Source organism: Ranitomeya imitator, chromosome 3 (assembly GCF_032444005.1).
Source record: "Ranitomeya imitator isolate aRanImi1 chromosome 3, aRanImi1.pri, whole genome shotgun sequence".
NCBI classification, from domain to species: domain Eukaryota; kingdom Metazoa; phylum Chordata; class Amphibia; order Anura; family Dendrobatidae; genus Ranitomeya; species Ranitomeya imitator.
This window is the reverse complement of record NC_091284.1, coordinates 768,239,920-768,264,667: the sequence shown is the minus strand read 5'-3', so window position 1 is coordinate 768,264,667 and position 24,748 is coordinate 768,239,920. Positions and strand designations below refer to the sequence as shown.

The following is a 24,748-nucleotide window of genomic DNA, read 5'->3' as shown; positions in this document are numbered from 1 at the left end:
ATGACATGGAATACGGCGCCCAGCGGTGGAACGAGGAGAGGTGAATTTCTCCGTGCTGCCCCTCCCCATTATACTCATCTGCTCCCAGCGCAGTCCCTGGCAGCTTCTTTGATGGACTCTCCGGGCGCTGGCAGCTCTTCCAGCTTTGAGCGGTCACTGGTACCGCTCATTACAGTAATGAATATGCGGCTCCACCACTATGGGAGTGGAGTCGCTTCCATATTCATTACTGTAATGAGTGGTACCATGTGACCTCTCAACGCTGGAAGAGCTGCCGGCGCCTGGAGACCATCGGAGATGCAGAGACCACGCTGGGAGCAAGTGAGTATGTCACAGCCGTCGCTCCCCTTCCCCCGCCGACCCCCCCTCATCCCCCCAGGGACAGTGACTCGAGTATAAGCCTGAGAGGGGCACTTTCAGCCTAAAAAAATGGGCTGAAAATCTCCGCTTATACTCGAGTATATGCGGTACATATTATATATATGCAGAATTAACTCTTCGTAAAAATAAAGTTTTTGGATTTGACCTGAATATGAGATGTTATCCAAACATTTGTAAGTGCTTTTCAGATTTCAAGTGCGTGTGGAATGTTTTCTAAACGAACAGACCGGAAAAATCCCTGAAATTAAAAGCTGCTGTGTAGTATTTGTTCTGGGGCGGTCACATAGGGCCTGTATTGGCAAGCATGGGGATAAGTCTTCACCCCTTGATGACAATGTCAGTCAAATTAAAAGTCCTGAGAAAGTGGGGTAGAAGACCTAATTATTAAACTTATATTAAGGTTTAAAGGGTATTTGTCACCACGTTTCACATCACATACTGCATAGATTTAAATGTATTTTTTTTTTTTTTGATAGACCTGATGAGGCTGGCAAACTTACTTTGAAAATCCATGGTAGAATAGCCGTATAATCCTGTTGGCAAAATGAGAATTTTGAGTTCAGGTAAGGAACCAGAGGTCTCATGAAAGTGTATTCAGGCTTTGCTCACCCAATCTGACAGCTGCTGCTTGTACTGAGCAGTGTGATGACTCAGCAGGTAGGAGGGACACTGAGAACCTGACTATCAGGCTAGGTGGGTGGAGATTGAGTTAATCAACAAGGGTTATAAAGTCATTCTGACATGGATTTTCAAAACAAATGTAGCAGCCTCATCAGATCTAAGATCTATTTAGTATTGTAAAATCTTGTGACAGATCCACTTTAACTCTTTAGAAGTCTCTCACTTTAAGGGCTTTACTAGGCAAAAACATTTATTGCTTATCCACTAGATAGGCAGGACCCCATTCTCTGGTCCCTGCCAGCAGATGAACTCCCATTGTCTGACTAAACTTTATCAACTGTAGGTTAAGTGCTCTTGGTAGGAATGCACCTAACCACACAGGATGGAAAATCAGCTGCAAAACCTACATAAATTCTACATAGATTATACATAGGTCACAGATCTATCAGTAGATTATATGCTCTGCATTGCAAAGAGTAATATACACTGCTAAAAAAAAAAATAAAGGGAACACTAATATTCCACATCCTAGATGTCACTGATTGACATATTCCAGTTGCAAATCTTTATTGATTACATAGTGGAATTTGTGGAGAGCAATAAAACAAAGATAGTCAATGTAAATCAAAATTAATGTCCCTTGGAGGTCTGGATTTGGAATGATGCTCAAAATCAAAGTGAAAAATCAAGTTACAGGCTGATCCAACTTCAGTGGAAATGCCTCAAGACAAGGAAATGATGCTCAGTAGTGTGTGTGGCCTCCACGTGCCTGTATGATCTCTCTACAATGCCTGGGCATGCTCCTGATGAGGCGGCGGACAGTCTGTGGTGCAACGTGACATTGGTGGATGGAGCGAGACATGATGTCCCAGATGTGTTCAATCGGATTCAGGTCTGGGAAACGGGCGGGCCAATCCATAGCTTAAATGCCTGCACCATGCAGGAACTGCTGACACACTTCAGCCACATGAGGCCAAGCATTGTCCTGCATTAGGAGGAACCCAGGTCCAACCGCACCAGCATATGGTCTCACAAGGGGTCTGAGGATCTCATCTCGGTACCTAGTGGCAATCAAGGTACCTCTGATGAGCACATGGAGGGCTGTGCTGCCCTCCAAAGAAAAGCCACCCCACACAATTACTGACCCACCCGCAAACTGGTCATGTTGGAGGATTGGATCGGCAGAAGAACGTTCTCCACAGCGTCTGTAGACTGTCTCGTCTGTCACATGTGCTCAGTCTAAAGCTGTGCTCATCTGTGAAGAGCACAGGGCGCCATTGTCAAGTCTGCCAATCTTTTGTGTTCTCTGACAAATGCCAATCTGCCTGCACGGTGTTGTGCTGTAAGCACATCCCATTTGTGGATGTCTGGCACTCATACCACCCTCATAGTCTGTGTCTCAGAGTGAGCAGAATTATGGATGTTAGTGGCCTGCTGGAGTTAATTTTGCAGGGCTCTGGCACTGCTCCTCCTTGTACAAAAGAAGAGGTAACGGTCCTGCTGCTGGGTTGTTGCCCTCCTATGGCCCCCTCCACGTCTCCTGGTGTACTGGTCTGTCTCCTGATATCTGCTCCATGCTCTGGACACTGTACTGACAGACACAGCTACCCTTGTTGCCTCGTATTGATGTGCCATTCTCGATGAGCTGCACTACCTGAGCCACTTCTGTGGGTTGTACACACCGCCTCATACTACTGTACCTCTAGCAATGACAAAATTCAAAAGTGAACAAAGAAGCCAAAGAGGATGAGAACAAAAAAATGGTCTGTGGTCACCCCCTGCTGAACCACTCCTCTTGCTAATTGCCGATCATTGCTACCTGTTGTCTGGTCCATTTGCACAACAGCAGGAGAAATTGATTCACAATGGGATGGGTTGATCTCACAGACCTGTGATTGACTTGGCGTTACATTGTGGTGTTTCTGTCCCCTTTATTTTCTTTTTTTGTGCTCTGTCCCTTTTCTCGCTCTTTTTATTTTATTTAGTTTTATGTTAATGTACTCGTGCATTACGGCCCTCTGGCAAGCTGCTGACCTCCGCTGTTCATACACTGCCCGCAGGATGTTTTCTTGGAAGCTAATAAAAATAAGTAGAGTCTGACGGTACACCTCTTCATTCATTTTGCATTTATGTGCAACGTGGAAGTAGAATCTATCTATGGTAAATACATATGGAAATGCTGAAGCGACACAAATATTATAAAGAGGCCAGTGATTTAATGTACTTGTGGAAATGAGGTCTAATTCTTAATTATTGGTGTTCTCTAGAGCATTAACAACAATGGGCAAACCTCTCCAGGCCTCACATCCTTTACATGGACTTGTCCATCTCAGCCTGAGTGTTTGAGGCCATTTTTTTTTTAATCCAAAAGATACGAAGTTAGTCCTGGTGAATGGGTTGACCCATCTGGATAATACATTTTGTAGCTGAGGTTCTGCTGATCACCTCGGGTCAGACAGTGAGGTCCAGATCACTTATCCCAGTCCACGATAAGGAGCACACTGTCACTGCTATATGGAAAGTGTGACATTACACCGAGCATATTTTAATGGGTGCCAATTATTTCCTTAAACTTTTTACATGTCAGTGGTTTTAGTTTCCCAAATTCCCTGTAGATTACTGTAATGAAGCCCTGAGAAATGTGACCGCTCATCGGACCTTATATGATTCAGCTATTAAAGATTTCATAGTATTCATATATTTTAAAACATATAAAAAGGAAAAAAAAAAACCTAATCCATATACAGAGCCTTAGGAAGTGAGTCCGTCTTCTGCGCTCTGCTCTCTATCGGAGGAGATGGGCACAGCGCTCAGTTGATGGCTTCCATGCCGTCCGTTCAGCGGTCAGTGGAGATCGCTGCGCCTCCAGTAGGGAGTTGTCTTTTGCTATCAGCTGATTCTCTTCATTCTGAGCCTGTATATAAATGGATAAATACTCTGACACATGACGGACCCCATACGTCAATGTCCCTTCTTCCCTTTACATCAGTTATGTAATGGATCATGTTTGGGAAAGCGAAGCGCACGTGTGATCTCCGCCTAAGCCGAATATCTAACTTTTGCGTTAAGGGGCACATTTATGTTCGCGTCCTGATTACAGCCCTTGCTTGTGTGCAGACCGGTTTGCAGCTCACAATTGGATCCCATCATCCATATTTGCCGCAGATCTCGTTGTGCCAAGTCTCTTCGATGTGTCCCAGTTTACAAAGCCACAATCAATAGCTCCCCACTGTCACTAGATTACAGCGAGCGAGCGGAGGCCTCCATGTGCCTTGCTGCACAGCAGTACCGTCTGCAGAGCCGGCGCGCCCCTGTTGTCTTCATCACCCCGTGTCCTTGTTAAGTGGAAGCCCCTCTGTTCATTGACTGGGAACCACCCAGCAGGACGCCCTCCTAACCTTTTATTCTTATCTTACCTGCATTTTCTCATTTTTTTCATTGCTTACTGTTAAAACGATTTCTGCCACCACATGTAAAGTGCGGATCTTCAGCTCGTGTCTGTAGCCTCCGGTCAGTTTCCACAGGAGTGGTAAACACTGGTGAAGTTCTCGGAGAATGAGGAATATATCCTCTTCATCATTAATGAGGATTGTGCTAGACCAAGGCAGTGACTGAGGATGCGGCAGACATGTCTTGTAATCTGCTTTTGTTTTGTTTTTTCTTTTAAAGGTAACCTGTCACATGCATGAGATTTCTCAGTGTGCCAGTAGTCTGCATTTTCCCCGTGCAACTGTTGCTTGCAACGTTGGGGTCCTGAGCTCAAATGCCAGCAAGAACATTTGCAAGTATTCTGTATGTTCTCCCCGTGTTTGCTGGGTTTCCTCCAGGTTCTCCATTTTCCTCCCACACTCCAGAGACCATAGTGATGGGGAATGTAGATTGTGAGCCCCAATGGGGACAGTGACCTTTCCTGGCTCATCTCTAATTATCATCAGAGAGGCCCGGCGCCTGCGCACTGCAGTATTTTACGCTGCCCACAACATGGCAAATCAGTACGCCTGCGCAGGAGCCGCAACAGAAGCAAGGGAGAGGACGTCATCCCATGAAGATGGAAGGTGCCGGACCGCGACGCCCATCGGACCTGGCCGCCTCCCCCGGGTGAGTATAATCTAACTTGTTTTTCTTATCCGGTAACATCGGGAGCTTATCTACAGCATTACAGAATGCTGTAGATAAGCCCCTGGTGCCGATGACCACAGCTTATATACGAAAAATGAGGTGACAGATTCCCTTTAATATACAAACTGAAATGGAACCGTTGACCTTCTAGCAAAGTGTAGGCATGCTCTGTTACCTGTGCTGAGGTCATCGTGCAGAGAGAGTGGAGGTAAGGCAACGTTCACATTAGCGTCTTTGGGCGCAGCGTCGTCGACTCAACCCAAAACGCTTGTCAAACCGCATACACAACGCAGCGTTTTTTGACGCATGCGTTGTCCTAAAATGTTGTTATTCTTGACACAATTGAAGATAAAAAAACGCCCAAAAAAGTGTCTAGACACTATAAAGAGAAAGCCCACCAATGGGATAGAAGAGAGTGGGTGTAATGTAATTTGTGTATATATACCCTTGCAGAGATGAATTCCTCCCATTTTGCCTGTGTTTCCAGCATCAAGATGGAGCATCCCATGGAGAGTATCTACATGAATGTGGAGTTGGATTTTGCCTTGGCTAATGCTAATGCTCTTGTCACTGTCTAGACACTTTATCGCTTGTTTTTTACTCAAAAAGCGCATGCGTCGAACAACGCGGGTCAACGCAGGCACCTGCGCCCTATGCGTTTTACATAGACACTAATGTGTTTTTTTTGGCGCATTTACAACGCAAGTGCGTTGCATGCGTTTACCGGAAATTTGGCGCGGGAAAAATGCAACATGTAGCGTCGGCCGCGCCCTGTCTGGTGCGCCCAAATGATGCATGCGTCGTACAATGCTTGACAACGCATACCGGCACATGTCCATGCGCCCCCCCCATGTTAAACATAGGGGCGCATGACGCATGCGTCAGTATCCGTCGACGACGCTGCGCCCAAAGACGCTAATGTGAACGTAGCCTAAGCTGTGACGTCGCCTATGGTGAAACCTGGTATGTATACATTGGTGTTGCCTGTCTGTAATGCTGTCCTTGATGATAATGAAATGCTGAGAAGTGATGGCTCAATAGCCGGAGCAAGAACTGTTAAAAAAAATAAAAAATAAATAAATAAAAATCAGAAATAATGCCACTCGTTTTTATGGCTGACGGCATACATTGCAGCTCAGCTCCAATTATTCAGCATCCTTACAATACACAGCCCACTGATGAGACTAGTGCTTTTTCTGGGTGGATTCTGCTTTAAGAGCAGTTTTGGATGTCTACGGACCCAGCAATTCACCCTTCTGATTTTTTTATTTTTTTTTATTACAGGAGGGGTCCTTGCAAATTAGTATTCAGTCTCTTTAAGCAATGTGGCTTGATTATTCTCTCCCGATTCTTTTGCGATGGTAATTTTGTAGAACATTCCAAGAAAATTAGGTCACTTAAAACGTTGAGACCTCAAGAAGAGCAAGTTCTAGCATATTGGGACAAGGAGTGGGGGCATTGGAGTGGCCTGTTATTCATTTGGCATGTATACGCCGTACATAATGGACATATTTACTGCCTGGTTTGTATTATTTTCTTGGGTTCATTGCAATGTGTTGGCTTGGCTTTGAGAATTTTTGTATTGGAAAATGTGCATGATAAAATAATAAGTTCCCATGTATATAAATCTTCTCTGAAGCATGGTATTTAGAAGCCATTTTTCTCTTGTGAGGTCCGAGACCCCCGCTGAGGTGGCCACTCGTGCTGTTCTATTACGTTGAAATGGAAGAAATTAACAAACTTTCAATGACGCTCCTTGTTCTTAACGCCTGTTCATCCTGAATGGAACGTATTTATAGGCACCTAAACATTGAAGATGAGAATGGGGTGACTGGTTTTGGGGGATGCTGGGGGCCCCCAATCGATGCTTCTTTATCTGAGGTTGTTTTCAGAAGTTTGAACCAGTGGTAAAAATGTTCCTAATTGTTTCTGCCATGTGGAATTTTGTACACATTGCTTTCCATACAAAAAAATAACAGTTGCTTGAAGAACAGCTAAATTGTTGCTTTCCCCCCAAAATGACTGCAGTATGAAATTGGAGATGCCAATCGACAACTGACAGATGATCAGTTGTCAGAGACCCTCAGTCATAACCATTACTGTTGGCTGAACCCGTTGAAATCTGCGACGTAAGGTCCTCATGCATATTAGACTGAAATGAAAATTGCACCCTTCTAACTTTTTGCTAAACAAAATGTAAAAAAAAATGTATTTAAATTTGGCATCAACATGTCTGTAGCAATCTACAAATGTTATAAAAAGAGAAAAATGATCTCAGTAACAACCAAGTGTCCTAAATGTATGGATTTTTGTCCTGGGATTTAAACTTGCAGCATGGTAATTTAATGGCGCTGGGATAAAGTCCCTGTGATCTCCAGCTGCCGACACATTCTACGATTCTTTGGAATAGAGGCAATCAATTTATCAACACTTCTGTAGGCTTTTTTTGACGGCTGCAAAACTTGCAGTGAATAATAAAAATAAAATGCGAGCAGTCTCTTCCTAGCACCCCTGATATCTCCAGTATTAGATCAGATAGACAGGATGGACAGCAGTGTGAGCAGCCTCTTCTTATCTCAGCACTTCTGGTATCTCCAGTATTAGATCAGATAGACAGGATGGACAGCAGTGTGAGCAGCCTCTTCTTACCTCAGCACCCCTGGTATCTCCAGTATTAGATCAGATAGACAGGATGGACAGCAGTGAGAGCAGCCTCTTCTTACCTCAGCACCCCTGGTATCTCCAGTATTAGATCAGATAGACAGGATGGACAGCAGTGAGAGCAGCCTCTTCTTACCTCAGCACCCCTGGTAGCTCCAGTATTAGATCAGATAGACAGGATGGACAGCAGTGTGAGCAGCCTCTTCTTTCCTCAGCACCCCTGGTATCTCCAGTATTAGATCAGATAGACAGGATGGACAGCAGTGAGAGCAGCCTCTTCTTACCTCAGCACCCCTGGTAGCTCCAGTATTAGATCAGATAGACAGGATGGACAGCAGTGTGAGCAGCCTCTTCTTATCTCGGCACTTCTGGTATCTCCAGTATTAGATCAGATAGACAGGGTGGACAGCAGTGTGAGCAGCCTCTTCTTACCTCAGCACCCCTGGTATCTCCAGTATTAGATCAGATAGACAGGTTGGACAGCAGTGTGAGCAGCCTCTTCTTACCTCAGCACCCCTGGTATCACCAGTATTAGATCAGATAGACAGGATGGACAGCAGTGTGAGCAGCCTCTTCTTACCTCAGCACCCCTGGTAGCTCCAGTATTAGATCAGATAGACAGGATGGACAGCAGTGTGAGAAGCCTCTTCTTACCTCTGCACCCCTGGTATCTCCAGTATTAGATCAGATAGACAGGATGGACAGCAGTGTGAGAAGCCTCTTCTTACCTCAGCACCTCTGTTATCTCCAGCATTAGATCGGATAGGCAGGGTGGACAGCAGTGTGAGCAGCCTCTTCTTACCCCATCACCCCTGGTATCTCCAGTATTAGATTGGATCGACAGGGTGGACAGCAGTGTGAGCAGCCTCTTCTTACCTCAGCACCCATGGTATCTCCAGTATGAGATCACTATGTACTGGTAGCACAACTTCCTGATCACATGAAGGGAAGGGGCAGAGCATCTACTGCACATGCTCACAGGCACCTTGGCTATTAACCTTCTCGGAAGGTTTCTGTCAGGATAACAGTATGGTGGCCATTTTAATGTTCTACTTTGTTTTTCATAGAATAAAGTTTGATTTGCTAATTAAAGTATTTAAGAATTCACAATCTTTTTGTATTTCCACAGAGAGCCCCTTTAAATATTTGCCCTGTTCATCGATCATCTGTATAATGCTTCTGAAAATAAGAATCCCATATTGCTCTAAAGTATTGTTTTATTGTGTTAAATTTGGTAAATGAGATACTTCACTGATGTAACGTCCCGCACCTTGGTGTTTTCAGTACTTTATTTTGTTTATTATATTTAGTTTTGTTGTATGATCATCAGACAATCTGTTGCCAGCGATGAGTAGCTAGCCTGTAAGACCCTCCACGAGGCTTAACCAGACATGCCACCTCTCCCACCTATGGGCAGATGGGACTCGCAGCGGTGCAGACCTGTGCGACCGTAAGACCCCGCTCAGACAATGTGCTGCTATCCTGTTATTGAGAATTAATCCGATTTAGCAGTGGCGCGGCTCATCGCCTCCGGTTGTGATGCTGGAGTGCTTGGCCTGGCGGTTGGATTGTGATTTAGGGTTGAGCACGTGAGCTGCACCCGTGCTTCATATCAGCTCAGACTTTTGTTTGCGGCAATTTTATTTTTATGCACTTGGCACATTGGCAGTTTTATGTAACTTGTATATTCCCTAAGCTTTACTAATGCAGGAGCAAGAAAAGATCATACTGGGGGCCGACTTATTCCACGTATAGTTGGTTTAAGTTTTGTTTGTTTTTTTTATTTATTATAATTGTCCATAGGAGTTACACCATATATATCTGTAACTGGCACCATGGTTGGCTATTGCCGTGCCCCATTTATGTGAAGGGTTAATGATTTATTTATTTTTTTCTTGTTTCTTGCATTTCACTTGCAGGATCTGTCACCAGGTCAAGTGCAGTTTTTGCTCTCATTTTATTCCTGCTGCTCCCTTGAGCATTCTTTTTTTTTTTTTTTTTTTTATTTATGTATTTTTTTTTTTAAATCGGACATTGTTTCAGATAGTAGGGTCTTTCTTGTTAGTGGCTACTTTTTTTTTTTTTTTTACCAAAGGGGCAGTGCTCGAAGGGTTGTTATGCAGAGCAGCCTAAAGACACGCCCCTGAGGATCCTGTGAAGCAATCCATATAGTAAAGGCCATAGAAATTAGCGCTAAATTTAAAAAAAAAAAAAAAAAAAAACCACATTTATGGAACCCGTGAGTTATTTGAAATGTAAAAAAAAAAAACCTCAGGGGAACAGAGGGATTAAAATACCAAAATTTGTCCACTTTTGACCTGCTGACAGGTTCTCTTTAAGCCGGCCAATGAAGTGCCAGTTCAAGTAAACTGGACCGCTGGACCGCTGGACCGCCATGTTATTTCTGTATAGGGATAAATAAAAGGCGGTGGACCTTTTTTGACATCACTCATCTCTAAAGGCTTGTTAATAGCAGCATGTGTTCTGTCCGATGGACCAATTGTGTCCAATCGCAGCGATCATGGGTCTGGTCGGTCTGTTTTACAGATGGCAGCTCTCGCACCCATCAGTGAAGGAGTCCATTATACACACACATATATACACACACACATATATACACACACATGTATACACACATCTATATACACACATCTATATACACACATCTATATACACACGCATATATACACACATATGTGTGACATACTGTCATTGGCCTATTGGGAAATCTTGGCTTTTGACGTTCAGGGATTCAGCATTTACCTGTAGGGAATCTTGGTTTCCCTGTTCCCAGGAATATGTCACAAGCGGCATGCAACACGTGTGCAATGAAGCAAGCATTGCTGGCCTTGTCATTTGTGATTTTTATATTTTTTGTCTCTTCAGAGAGGAGGACTTGAACTCTAGCTCCACATATTTAATGTAGAAATCTTAAAAGTCAGTATCGACCCTTTAACGAGCCTTGCCATATGACTTGAGATAAAAGTGACACCGGAATTTCAATTTGCAGAAACAGGATTCAGGGTGTTTCCCTTCTTCAATGCAAAGGATGAGCTCTGATTTGGCTGTATGAGAAGTGGCCTATAGGTCTCCTTACACTGGCATGTCACAAAGCTCCGCTGGCGTAGAAGCCTCCTTAACCCCTTTCTGCCATTGGACGGGATAGTATGTCCGATAGCAGAACCACAGCTTTGGTGCGGGCTCCGGTGGTGAGCCTGCATCAAAGCTGGGACATGTCAGCTGTTTTGAACAGCTGACACGTGCCTGCAATAGGCGCTGGCGGAATCGCGATCCGCCTGCGCCTATTGACTAGTTAAATGCTGCTGTCAAACTCTTGACAGCTGCATTTAACAAGCGCTCCTGGCCATCCGACCGGAAATGCACGCACCCGTGACCCCAGTCACGTGATCTGAGGTCAGCATGGCAACCAGAGGTCTCCTTGAGACCTCTATGGTTGTTGCTGCTAGATTGCTGTGAGCGCCACCCTGTGGTCGGCGCTCATAGCAATGCTGTAATTCTACTACATAGGGGCGATCTGAGCTTCGCCTCGATGTAGCAGAGGCGGTCAGGCTACAGCAGCTTCTAACCTCCCATGGAGGCTATTAAAGCATGCCAAAATTTAAAAAAAAAAAAAAAAAAATGGTTTTAAAAATATGAAAAAAAAAGTTTAAATCACCCCCCCTTTTGCCCCATTCAAAATAAAATAATTAAAAAATATATCAAACCTACACATATTTGGTATTGCCGCGTTCAGAATCATCCGATATATCAATAAAAAAAGGATTAACCTGATCGCTAAACGGCGCAGCGAGAAAAATAGTCAAAACGACAATTACTTGTTTGTTGCCGCGACATTGCATTAAAATGCAATAACGGCGATCAAAAGAACGTATCTGCACCACAATAATATCATTAAAAATGTCAGCTCGGCACACACAAAATAATCCCTCACCCGACCCGAGATCACGAAAAATGGAGACGCTTCGGGTATCGAAAAATTGCACGATTTTTATTTTTTAGCAAAGTTTGAAATGTTTTTTTCATCACTTAGATAAAAAAGAACCTAGACATGTTAGGTGTCTATGAACTCGTACTGACCTGGAGAATCATAATGGCAGGTCAGTTTTAGCATTTAGTGAACCTAGCAAAAAGGCCAAACAAAAAAACAAGTGTGGGATTGCAGTTTTTTTTTTTGTTTTTTTGTTTTTTTTTTGCAATTTCACCGCACTTGGAATTTTTTTTCCCGTTTTCCAGTACACGACATGGGAAAACCAATGGTGTCATTCAAAAGTAAAACTCGTCCCGCAAAAAATAAGCCCTCACATGGCCATATTGACGGAAAAATAAAAAAAAAGTCGTGGCTCTGGGAAGGAGGGGCGCTAAAAGCGAAAACACAAAACCGAAAAAAAGCTCTGGCTGTTAAGGTGTTCACACCGGCATGTCACTCTCCACAAGGAGACTTTTATAAGCCAGAGGAGCATTGTGGGGCCTAAAAGCCTCCTTACTCTGGCATGTCAGGGCTGTAATGACTTGCGACTTCATGACTCTTTGGGAGACGATCCCTGCACACATGACTCTCATTGTATCGTATGTCATAATGCGAGAAATGCTGGAGTTATTTTAGTAGAAATCTGCTCGTTTGTTCTCTCTACCTGCGGCACTGATCGGATCATGTTCTCCTTCTCTTACACAGAAACCCGCTAATATTTTAGTCATGGGTGAAGGTCCGGAACGAGGACGAGTAAAAATAGGTTTGTAAAAAAAATAAAAATAAAGTCTTGTTTGTATGACCAAGGAGACTTTGTAGGAAATGGATTTTCCTTTGTACCCTGATACATCCATTTATCAGATTACTGGACTGTCGCACACCGATGGCAAAGCTCTGCTATTAATAACTGGATTACTAACGTGTGTGAATGTCACGATACCGAATTTATAAAGGGCACGGCCTGGGGGTTATTGCAGTTTCTCATGGTCATTAAAGACTGGCTGCCCCAGTTCCATGCTCTCCTGGTTAGCAGGCCTACGGTGGTAGTCTGAGCTGAAGCAATGGTGCTGCTTCACCTCAAAGGCTACGTACACCTTTGCACAGAAGGTTTTTGTTTTTACATTTTTTTTTTTCAGATTTAATTGCAACATTTAAACAACTTTTCTCACATTTTGCAGCATCAAATTGCTAGAAACAATTCAAGTCCTTTATCTAGTTCAGTGCTTTTTGCAAAATATTAGCAATCCATCAGAACTCCTGATTGTGGCAGCTCTGTGCACTCATCGGCCTTCTCTGTTAGAGATCACAGCAGGTAGGGGAGAACGAAGAAAGCATCTACAGTCTCAGTGAGGGTAAACAGGCTATAGAAATGGAGGAAAGCACATGAAGTAGGTGCAGGATAGAAGCTGTGTTGATGAGAGCGAATTCAAACCGCAGAACCTTGGATACATGTAGAGCTCACATCCAACCTATATTACTGAAAGGGGAAGAAGAGTATCAGGCTGACGATCAGGGGATCGGAAAATTGCAAACCAGAGCTTAGTGCAATTTTATTAGTTAAAGGTAACCCTAAAAAAAATAAATCTGTTTTCCATCTTAAATGGAACCTGTTGGTCAATTCATGCTGCCCAAACCGCAGCAATACTCTTTGAAGATACAGCTGGGGACAGTGGCCGGAGACCAAATCAGTCCGGTGCCGCAACTGGCCAACCCTTCCCAGTGCTGCTGCAGGTGATTGACAGGTCTCTGCCTGGTGGCCATAGCCTTGTAATTGATTGCATAGACATTTTTATTTCCCTTAAAGACATATCTAAGGGTCAGTTTCCTTTAAATGAGGGCCACTTGATTTGGTGTATGACAACTTTTGCTCATTATGGGTTGAAATGTTTCTAGTGTGAGAGACTTGCCATAACCGTTGTTTAGAATTAATTTTTTTCTTAATTTTTTTTTTTGGGTGGGGGGGTGAGGGGTCTGACGCCGGCATTGATGGTATCTGACTGTAATTGTTAGAAGTCTTAGGAAGACCCTACACGAGGACCTTAAGACTGGGTCTGATTAGTGTGCATCTAAAATCCACAAACAGCAATGCAAATGAGTGGTACTCTGCTGCTTCTTAACACACGATTCCTTTTCTCTTTTCAGCGGACATGGGATTCGCCCGATTATTTAATTCACCTTTAAAGCCTTTAGCTGATTTAGATCCCGTAGTTGTTACATTCTGGTATCGAGCTCCGGAGCTGCTCCTCGGGGCCCGACATTATACCAAAGCTATCGGTGAGTAGCGAAGATCAGTCACACAGCAGATCTTTCACTGTATCAGTCTTTGTGCACATTTGGACAACTCTGTGTGTGTTATTTGGGGGGACAGAAATAAACTGGTTGATAGAGAGAGATATATATATATATACACATACATACATACATACAGTGGTGTTCAAAAGTCCTGCATAGGATAAATTGATTGATTTTTTCATGTTTTAAACATTTTCTGTCGAATATTTTCGATGCTAATATGACATATTATATATGGTTTTGTTCAGAATACAATTTTGCATTCTATCCCTGTAATATTTTTAGCTTTGAAGCAGTTTTGCCTGAAATTATTGCAACACTATGGGAATTGAAAGCAGAACTAAATATTGTACAGCTTCAGATCCAAAATTAGCCAATCACAGATGACCAATCATAACCGGGATATGGCAGCCAATCACATTGCGTTACATTGCATCACATCTGCTGCTTTGTTTGTTTTATCTGTTGGTCTATCTAGTGAATCATACTGTAGAGCTTTATGATGGGAGCCTTCAGATTTTTGCCAGCGGAGGATCGTGTGCGAGTTGTGGTGCTACATGAAGAGGGTTATACCGGCCCCCAGATCGCAAGGAAGGTCGGCTGTAATCAGAGTACAGTCGTAAGAATTTTGCAGAAACATAAGCAGCTTGGAATCACCCAGGACAGGCCCAGATCTGGTCGGCCCAGAAAGTCCACTAAAAGGGAGGATAGAGTACTGATAAGAACATGCCTTGCCAATCGAAAGCTCACCTCTCTCCAGCTTCTGCGAGAATGGCAAGAAAAGCGCAATATTGAGGTAGCAACATCAGCTGTTAGGAAGAGCTGTTTGGAAGCAGGATTGAGAAGGGTGCAAGGCCCGAAAGAAGCCATTGATGACAGCCATACAAAGACAAAGGCGAAAACTGTGGAGGAAGGAGGAGTGGGGAAAAGTGCTATTTAGTGATGAAAGCACTTTTTGCATTTTAGGAAATGATGGCAAGTCTTATGTGAGAAGGTTCCCACATGAAGAGTACAAGCCCGAGTGTTTGAGCTTCTCTGTGAAACATCCTATGAAAGTAATGGTCTGGGGCTGTATGGCAGCCAATGGTGTTGGAAGGCTTCATATTGTGGAGGGTATGGTCAATGCAAAAAAATACATAAACATCCTTAATAAGAAAATGCTGCCTTCTGCTCAACACTCTGAATTAAGTAAAAAATAATAAATCTTAAAAAGTAAAATTTAAGTCTGTGTGAACATTGGATTGCATTGGAAGTTAATGAACTTAGAAACCCGTTCACCACTCAACACACTACTGGTGTAGGTATGGTTATGCTGTAAAAAAAATTATCAAAACTGCGCATACCATAACAATTTATACACTTGGGACATTCAAAAATGAGTATGGCATACAATGAAGGATTACAAAAACATATCTGTTCCACCAGTTTCACTGTAGAGATGCAGAAGTATGAAACATACAGTTTTCTTCACGCCTATGCAGGACTTTTGAACACCATTGTATATATATATATTATTGTATTACGTACTGGGACTGTTTTACACCGAATAGCCAACACTGTTCTGCAAAAATGGATGACAGTAGGACATCCACTGAGGTGCATCCGTCACCGGCATCCACAATGCAAAGTAAGTTCCGGAACTTATTTCATACTTAGGAGCCGATTCATCAGGACTCTCGCTACGTCAGACTTGCTGGAGCAGAAGGCGCCAATTTCCTTAGGAGGTGTGCACCACTTGAGATTTCGGCGCCTCTTCTGACTGGTCCAGCCAGGGGCTAAGTAGCATTTCTGTCATACGAAACACCGGCATTTGTTCTGCATTTGATCAGTTGTGTGCTCTCCTGTCTTCAGTGCTTCACAGTAGGTCTGCACTGGAGACAGGAGAAGAAAGAAACTGATCCCTCCTCTTTCCCTCTGAAGCTGCTTTCGTCTTCACTTCTGGGTGTAGAAGCAGCATCAGAGCCATGACTGGACCCCTCACATACTGTGTGCACTGTGTTTTTTTTGTTATAAAAAAGTGTTTATCAGCAGGAGATTATTACTAGAGGACTAGGTGTCTCCTGCCTCCTGGTCCAACCACGCCCCCACCACTGATTGGCCGCTTTGTGTACGCTATATTGACAGAAGGCGTCTAATCAGTGCTGTGGGCGGGGTTATAAAGGCTCCGCATTCAGAGATCTGCAACAGAGAAAACTCTGATTCTATCACAACTTTTGCACCCAGTAAACTAAGTGACACATCTCTGGAATCAGGGTCTCTGTCTCTAAATCATGCTGCTGTTAGGTTACATTTCAAAAACCTGCTGATTGATTACATAAAATGTCTCTTATTTTGAGTTTCCCCTTCATAGTACTATTAACAGCTGACAGTTTGTTACAGTAGTATGTGTTAGGTAGCAGACTGGATTTGAGTCCGATACTTTGTGAAAAGCAATCGTAACAGAAGAAATGGAAAGTCAGGATAGAAATGTGAACAGTTCCTTATAGCATATTTTCTAGAGCAGGTAGCCAAGCCTGAGCTGTGAGAAGTATTGGGCCTTAGATCGTTTTCCCTACTGATCGCCGTACAGGCGGCCATTTCTATACTCTTAGTTGCGTATTTGAAGGGTGGGTTCACTGTAATCTTCACTAATGGCTGTGATTAGTTTGCTTCGGGTTTCGTTGTTGCCACACAGAGATTCTGCCAAGCAAAAACTCAAAAGGTCAGAAGAATCCTCTCGTTTCTTTTCTTGGGGAATTTCCTCCTTAATTATCGTCATCTTTGAAATGTCAAAATGCAAATTCTAAATTATGCATTTCATGAATATTACATTATTGTTGGTTACATTTAATAGATTTTAGATTTCCTTGAACGTTTCTCATTAATATGGAGTGTTTCCCTTTAAAGGGAACCCGTTACCAGGTTGGGCAGATATGAGTTATGGCCACCACCTTTCAGGGCTGATATACAGAATTCGATAATGCTATACATCTGCCCCCAACCCCACCTGTAAGAGCAGAAAAAGAGCCTTTATTATACTCACCTGCAGGGCGGTCCGGTCCGAGGGGTGACGCTGATCCTGGTCCGATGCCTCCCTTCTCGCTCCATGTGGATGACCTGTCCCTACATTATCCACACCGTTTCATTTATTTGGCATTTATTTGAGTTGTCGACATGTACTCTGCTTTTTATGAATTTTTGCTGTTGTTTCTTTCCTCTCCCTAGATATATGGGCTATAGGATGTATATTTGCGGAACTTCTAACATCTGAACCAATTTTTCATTGTCGTCAAGAAGATATAAAGACTAGTAATCCTTACCACCACGACCAGCTAGATAGAATATTTAATGTGATGGGGTTCCCTGCAGGTACGGCTTCTGGACTGTATCGCTCATCCATGATCTGATATTGTGTTACTGGGAACGTTACACGTCTGACGGCGAACTGATGTGTGCAAGCGTGACACAAGAATAATCCACGCTCCACAGCATTAATACTGCAGCACCCAGAAGGAGAAGGCGTGGCATGATGGAAATGTCAGGAAGGATGGACATGTTAATGATATGCAAATGATGAAAAGATGGAAATAAAATCTCAAAAGTTCTCAATTTATTCAATAACTAGTGTGAGCGCCACATTCAGAAATCCCCGCACCTACACACATTGGCTGCTGTCAGTGAGGTCATTAATGGTTCTCTGAGGAATCTTCTGCCACGCTGAATGCTCTTGGGCAGAGAAATCGTCAAGATCCACTGCTGGCAGCTACTCAATGATGCCGACTGATTACCGTATGTTTTAGATGTGAGACAAGCCCGGAGATGCTGCAGGCCGTGTTGGCACAGAGGACAGACATCCATTGCTCTATTCCAGCCTCTTGGCTCCATCTGGAGACCACATGGGCACCGCCATGAAGACATCTTCATGAGGGTTACATCGGTCTGATTATTAGAATTGTGATGTGTGGTAGTATAATATGCCGTAGCCGGACCCCTCTAGTGTTCATTCCACGTAGATGAACAGCTCAGCATTGCATGGATTTGGTCATAGAACTAGTGGTACAGCCATTTCCATGTATTCCATGAACCATTTTTCAACGCGAAAATACCAGGCCACATGTTGCTTGTGCTACTGTGAGCAGTCTACATGACCTGAACGTGCTACCATGGCCTGCAGCACCTCCTGACCGGTGTCCCATTGAGCACTTTTGGGACGTCATTAGTCATCAATAACAAAGTGAGCTGCCAGCAGCGGATCTTGATGATTTGTCCAAGCGCATTCAGTGAGACAGAACATTCCTCAGACAGCCATTAATGACCTCGATGATGGCAGTTGAGGCTGTAAGTGCTGGGATTTCTGCACGTGGTGCAGAATATTTATACTGAATAAATCTGGGTGTTTTGATGAGGTTTCCATTTTTATTTTTTTTTTATTTTTTCATCACTTGCATATCAGTAACATGTCTGTCCTTTTTGAGAATTCCAGAACTGCACCACTTTCCCTTCCCGGTGTTGCAATTTCACAGTTGAGTGGTCTTAAAGTATGAAGTTCCTGGTTTGTAATATGCTGGGTGACGTTTTTCAGAAAAAGACTGGGAAGACATCAAGAAGATGCCTGAACACTCTACACTTATGAAGGATTTTCGCAGAAACACGTAAGTTGGTATATAGTAATAAATTTTTATTTTTTTTTGCTTTCCAGTTTACTGTACATTGTGTATCGCATGTTTGTGGTACATTCAGTCATATTCACTGCATCCAACACCGATTTTTAAAAGGAATCTATCATTAGGATTTTGCTACTTAATCAGAGAGCAGTAGGATGTGAGGGCTGAGACCCTGATTCCAGTGATGTCACTTACTGGACTGTTTGGTGCAGTTTTACTAAAAATCCCTGTTTTCTCTACCAGTTCTCTGAATGCTGAGCTGTGCATAACTTCGCCCACACCTCTGACATCTTTCTGCCTATGCACAGTGTACACAGGATGCTGCCGATCCATAGTGGGGGCAGTGTTACACCACAGGATGACTTGCATGGCACAAGACAGAGTCCTCTATTTAATAAGCAGGAGATTTATTAAGAGTGATTCTATTAAAAAACAAACTGCAGCAAGCAGCCCAGTAAGTGATACATTGCTGCAATCTGGGTCTCTGGATCATGATGCTCTCAGATTAGCTGGCACCTGCTGACAGATTCCCTTTTAAAAGGTCATTCCCAGAGTCGTAGTCCTATGGACAGGCGATAAGTGATTAACCCCTGGGGGTCTGACACTGATCCTGAGAACCGGGCCCCGTATTAAGTGCGACATAGTTGTGCCTGCTCCAGTCATGGTATACGGGCCTGCCGGACATGGCAGAGGAGGCCAGTCTCTCTTCTGCCCTTGTACATGTTGTGCTATGTGTATAGGTGGTCCGGGCATTTCTGCATGTTCTCCTGACACAGATGGTAATGACCACTTACACTGTTAATGTTTCAGTTATACCAACTGCAGCCTTATTAAATATATGGAGAAGCATAAAGTTAAGCCAGACAGCAAAACATTCCACCTGGTAAGTGTTATATTGGCTTGATATGTTCCCATTAAGGGGGCGGGGGGTCTTTCCTTAAAAGATATTGTATAAATGAGCCCCTTCTGACTGTTTCAGGTCTAATTGACCTATTGAGACAGATGAAGCTTGTGTCACGGGGTTTACAAAGCACCATGTGCTTATAGGGGTCTGTCTACTAATTACAGTATATTGATGGCCTATCCTCAAGTTAGGTCATAAATATCAGATCGGAGAGGGTGAGACACCCGGCACACCCACCCAACACACCCACCGATCAGCTGCTCTCTGTGCCGCCACCGGCCGTGTGTGATCGGTTACTTAGCAGGGCAGCACAGCGCCATTACCTGTATAGTGGCCACGGCGAGTACTGCAGCTCCAATCACATTCATTCGATGTGCAGTACCAGCCGTGGCCACTGTGCAGTTGATGGCGCTGCACAACTGGTGTCATCCGCAGCTGATCACATCCGGCGGCACCAAGAACAGCTGATTGGTGACTGTAGTAGATCAGTATTACAGTACTGGACAACCCTTTTAAGCCTGGGTTTCTATATGAAATTATCCAAAGAAAACTACCGTAACTTAAAATAAAAAGTATACTCCTTAGTTTTGCTTTGCTGCTCTGTGCATCAGATGCAGATCTGGGAAAATTCCCTAAAATGTCTTCTAGTACTGCTCTGTATCTTGGGATCTCGGCTTTTTTTACCCTCTGTGTAAAGGACACTTAAAAATCCAGGTTAGGCAGAATACAGGCAAGTTTGCAGGGGGATTGTAGCTCAGTGAAGCATAGTGAGATGCTTTTTTTTTTTTTAATTTTCAAAGCTTCAGAAATTGCTGACAATGGACCCGATAAAACGAATTTCCTCTGAGCAAGCTATGCAGGATCCATATTTTCTAGAAGACCCTCTCCCTACATCAGAGTAAGTGACTCGACATCAGCCCATTCTCTCCATATAGTACATGCATCACTCTGGCAGATTATGGCGGTATATACACGATGCCCAGATCTCCGCATCCACCAACCAGTAAATCGTATTCCGCTCTAGTCTTGTTTCTAGGGGTCCGATTCTCCGGTACGATATAGAAAGGTGGGGGGAATAATGGCAGCTTGAATAGTTCTCCTATATGGGGCCATGGTGCAGAGGAAAATGGTGACGGAGCGATCACTACAGCGGCGCTCACCACCCACCCTTTATTCTCAGTATAGGTGGGAGGCCCAGAATCCAGACCCCCATTGGTTATAAAGTAATGGATTATCCTAGCAGTATACCATCGCTTTATAAATGGGAAGTCCTCCTAACTAACGAGGGGTTTGATTTCCCATGACCACCCCTCTCCATGATCTAGGTGGGATCAGCCTCTTTTTATTACTGGATAAAGCTTGTGGCAACTGAAGGGGGAAATGTGTGGCCAGCCGAGCCACTGTTAGCGGGGTCTGTGAACATTGGGTGGGATGTCAAGTGACGGGGGTGGGGGGAGTGTTCCCCTGTAAAGCTGAAATCGGGACACATGGACGGGGCTTTTTGATACTAAGACAACCCCAAAAACCATCTAATGTGGCAATGACCGGTTGTTCTGCTGCAGTGTGTTTGCAGGCTGCCAAATTCCGTACCCAAAGAGGGAGTTCCTCACCGAAGAGGAGCCTGATGATAAGGGGGACAAGGTACGTTTCGTGGAAATGCCAGCACTATACTGAGAACAGCAATGCATCCATACTCATAAACCCACCGAAAAACGAATAAATACTGTAAAGTGTCAGCGATTCTCCGCAGAGTTTTCGCCACGAACCATACTTGGGGGTTTTTTTGTTTGTTTGTTTTTTTTCCCCTCCTCGCTATAATAATTCTCTGTTTTGTTTTAAATCCCTGTAGAAAAATCAACAGCAGCAGCAAGGCAATAACCATACAAATGGCACCGGGCACCCGGGAAACCAAGATAACAGCCACGCACAAGGGCCACCGCTGAAGAAAGTGAGGGTTGTTCCCCCTACCACTACCTCAGGTGGTCTCATCATGACCTCAGACTATCAGGTAACGGCTCTGCAGCTCTCTCTTCTTGGGTCGTACTCACACGTGAAATAGAAGGGTCTGTCTACTACAGTTCTTGTTTTTCTAGTGGAAATTGTCATGTAGACCCCCACTGTCTCAGGATTATGGCGTACATTCTGCAAACTGACAATGGTCTTGTAGAAATGACGCTCTATGTATGCCTGTGAAATGGTAGAAGGTGAAGCTTGGCTAAGGGGGCAAGGTTTAACAGTGTCCTACTGATGGGGGGAGGCTCCTGCTGCAGCAATTATCGTCAAGCACAGGATAGTGACAATTAGGAACATGTATGACCTGTTTCTACTTAAAAAAAAATAACACCTATACTTGCCTCTGGTGCCATTCCAGCGGTATGCTGGATCAGACTTTTTATTTATTTTTATTTTTTTCCCTCTTAGTCTGTTTTTCTTTTATACTAGGACAGTAGCATTCATTTGTTTTTCATGCGCATCTTGTGTTTTTGGATTGTGACGTCATTATTCAGATATTTTGTATGTCCTAGAGCAGAGCCTATGAAAAAAAAAAAAGCCAGATTCCTACCACGATTTCACGGTTTGTGTACTGACAGCAATGCTCGGTCTGGCAGTGGGTCTTCCTACCCAAACTCGCTGCCCTGTCAGACGGACATAGAAATCAGATCGAGATGTAGCGCTCGGACTGATCGGCGTCTCTTCCGGCCCAGTCGTCATGTATTGCTATGCAGCGGTCAGGCTCGGGTCAGGAGCCTCACTGGCCAGCCCGTGCACTGTGGTCCGATCTCTCTGTTTTATACAACTTTCTCACTGCGCCCTCTGGCTGTAGATTCGTATCTGGAGACCCCCGGTCAGTTCGGTTAGGCTAAGTTCACACTTGCGTGTGGCTGGTCTGCGGATGGCTGCGTACATCCTCCCTTAAGCTCCGCCTATTTCCGCATGCGTCCTGCGTACCTATCTTTAATATTGGGTACGCAGGGACATGCGTTGTATGCGGATGCGGTTTGTTCATTTTCTATTTTCCTCCATTTTAAACTAATACCTTGGAACAATATATTTTGAAGAAAAAACAAACACATGAGAAAATGCTGAAGGAAAAAACAACAGCTTTTTTTTGTAAAAGAAAAACATTGTACATAACCAGATTTAAAAAAAAAAAAGTGTAAATCTTTCTTTCTCTTCCTTTTTAGCGTTCCAATCCACATGCTGCCTATCCAAACCCTGGACCAAGCACATCACAACCTCAGAGCAGCATGGGCTATTCGACTACCTCCCAGCAGCCTCCACAATACTCCCATCAGACTCATCGGTACTGAGCCGTACCCCGACACCAGGAAACGTCAATGCACTGTTGCTTGGGCCTACAGGACTGAGCTGGTAGCCGCCTGCCTGGAGCCTGGCTTTGGAATGTACTGTACATTTACACCTTAAAAAAAAATAAAAAATGTCCAAAAGCCACGTTACACAACATTTCGCCGAATGTAGGTCCGACGCGAGAGCGCGCAAATCTTAGCACAGTCGATATTGTGAATTTGCTACTTCCATAGTATACTTGAAAATGGTTTAAATCGACCAATGCATTTCTTTCAGTGATGCTAGCAGGTGAAGCTGTGAAGTATGCTTGGAACAAAAAGGTTTTTTTTTCTTCTCGTTATTGTATGTGGTGACCGTAAGAATATTATGAATTGACCAATATTTCTATTTTAATTTTTTTTCGAAATAATTACCACCATCATCAACGCACAAAGCTGGAACAAACTTTTCCAGATCATCATACCTTTACATTTTCCGTTTGCATTGTATACTTTGTTTGATGATCCACATTATCACGGTGATCAGTTTTTGTTTTTTTTGTTTTTGTTTGTGTTTGTTTTTTGTTTTTTTAACCAGCAATTTTGTTACATATTGCTCCCATTTTTAAATTATTTTTTTTTCTTCATTTTCAACACAAACCTCCCAAAGATGATAACCTGACTCTTTTTTTTTTTTAATAACTTCTTAACTTGACTGGTATTAAAGCTGCTATACGATAGTAAAGTGTCTGAAACTGATTTGAATCCGTTTGCTCCAGCAAACAAGCAAAAATAAAAGAATTTAAAAAATTAAAAAAAAAAAAAAAATCAATTGTCCTAGTTTTTTTCCTGTTGATGACTTGTGAGCATGCAATGAATTTTAAATATTTTTTTTTTTTTTTTTACGCCAAAACAAGGAGCGTGAAAATTGCTAGTGTTCAGACGCTGCGTCTGTTCGGATCTTTCTCGGCTGGCTTGGTGTAGTGGATTTCAAATCAGTTCCTATTTGTTTTTATTTAGTCGGCACCTTATTTTAGGGTGAATATTGTTACAGCGGAAGACATGGGGGTAGGAAAGCCTTAGAATTTACAAGGAAAACCAACTGTAACATATAATGTACTGTATCAAACTATTTTACATGAATGACAAGTATTCTGATTTAAAGAAAAAAAAAATCAACATTGTTAAAGCAAGGGTGTTAAGTAATAAATTTATTTTTCATAAAATAAAAGGATTATTTGTGTGTTTATCACAGAGTAGTTTAGTTTGCAGCGCTGGACAGAACGCTCACATCAGTGTCAGACCCACACCTCTCTAATATTGATGTCCTGCGGTAAGGATCGGTGTCACCCTGTTCCTGACCAGGCGCATTTTGGGGTTCTATCGATCCTGTTGCATAACATTGATCGGTGTGCTGTCCTATTTGACTTTGGACAGCGTATGTCCGTATAATACGCTGGTGTGCACAAGTCCTAAAGAAAGGAACCAGTGCAAAAGTTTAAACTGAATTACAATCATTTCAAGCCAAACGATCCCTTAATTTCACTAAGAGAAAAAAGACCCTCAATCTCATTTTATTATTGAAGTCATAGAAATTGCTTTTAAACATTAATTTTTTTTAATCTCAAAAGTGTGTGTAAGGTGTTTTCTGAGCATGCTCGAAAAATATGTTTGAGTCCCTGCAACTGCATGTCTGGCGTCCTGTTTGACAGCCGCAACACATACAGGGATGGCATAGCAAACAGGCAGTCCCTGCATGTGTTGCGGCTGGCGAAAAGCCATGAGACATGCAGATGCAGCCTCTGGGACTCGAACATATTTTTTGAGTTCGCCGAAGATGCTCACTTAGCAC

General features: G+C 43.4%; 1 protein-coding gene across 1 annotated transcript in view; it reads left to right on the top strand.

The window, feature by feature from the left end:
• The window catches only part of CDK8 (cyclin dependent kinase 8), a 91,371-nt gene extending 67,248 nt beyond the window's left edge, over window positions 1–24,123 (top strand). Inside the window, exons 5-13 of the mRNA XM_069759053.1 lie at window positions 12,476–12,533; window positions 13,913–14,044; window positions 17,267–17,410; window positions 18,624–18,693; window positions 19,516–19,588; window positions 20,410–20,507; window positions 21,172–21,250; window positions 21,459–21,617; window positions 22,795–24,123. Of these exons, the coding sequence (XP_069615154.1) occupies window positions 12,476–12,533; window positions 13,913–14,044; window positions 17,267–17,410; window positions 18,624–18,693; window positions 19,516–19,588; window positions 20,410–20,507; window positions 21,172–21,250; window positions 21,459–21,617; window positions 22,795–22,920 (939 nt within the window). The 3' untranslated portion in view covers window positions 22,921–24,123. The remainder of the gene's footprint in view (window positions 1–12,475; window positions 12,534–13,912; window positions 14,045–17,266; window positions 17,411–18,623; window positions 18,694–19,515; window positions 19,589–20,409; window positions 20,508–21,171; window positions 21,251–21,458; window positions 21,618–22,794) is intronic.
• The last annotated feature ends 625 nt before the right edge of the window (window positions 24,124–24,748 follow it).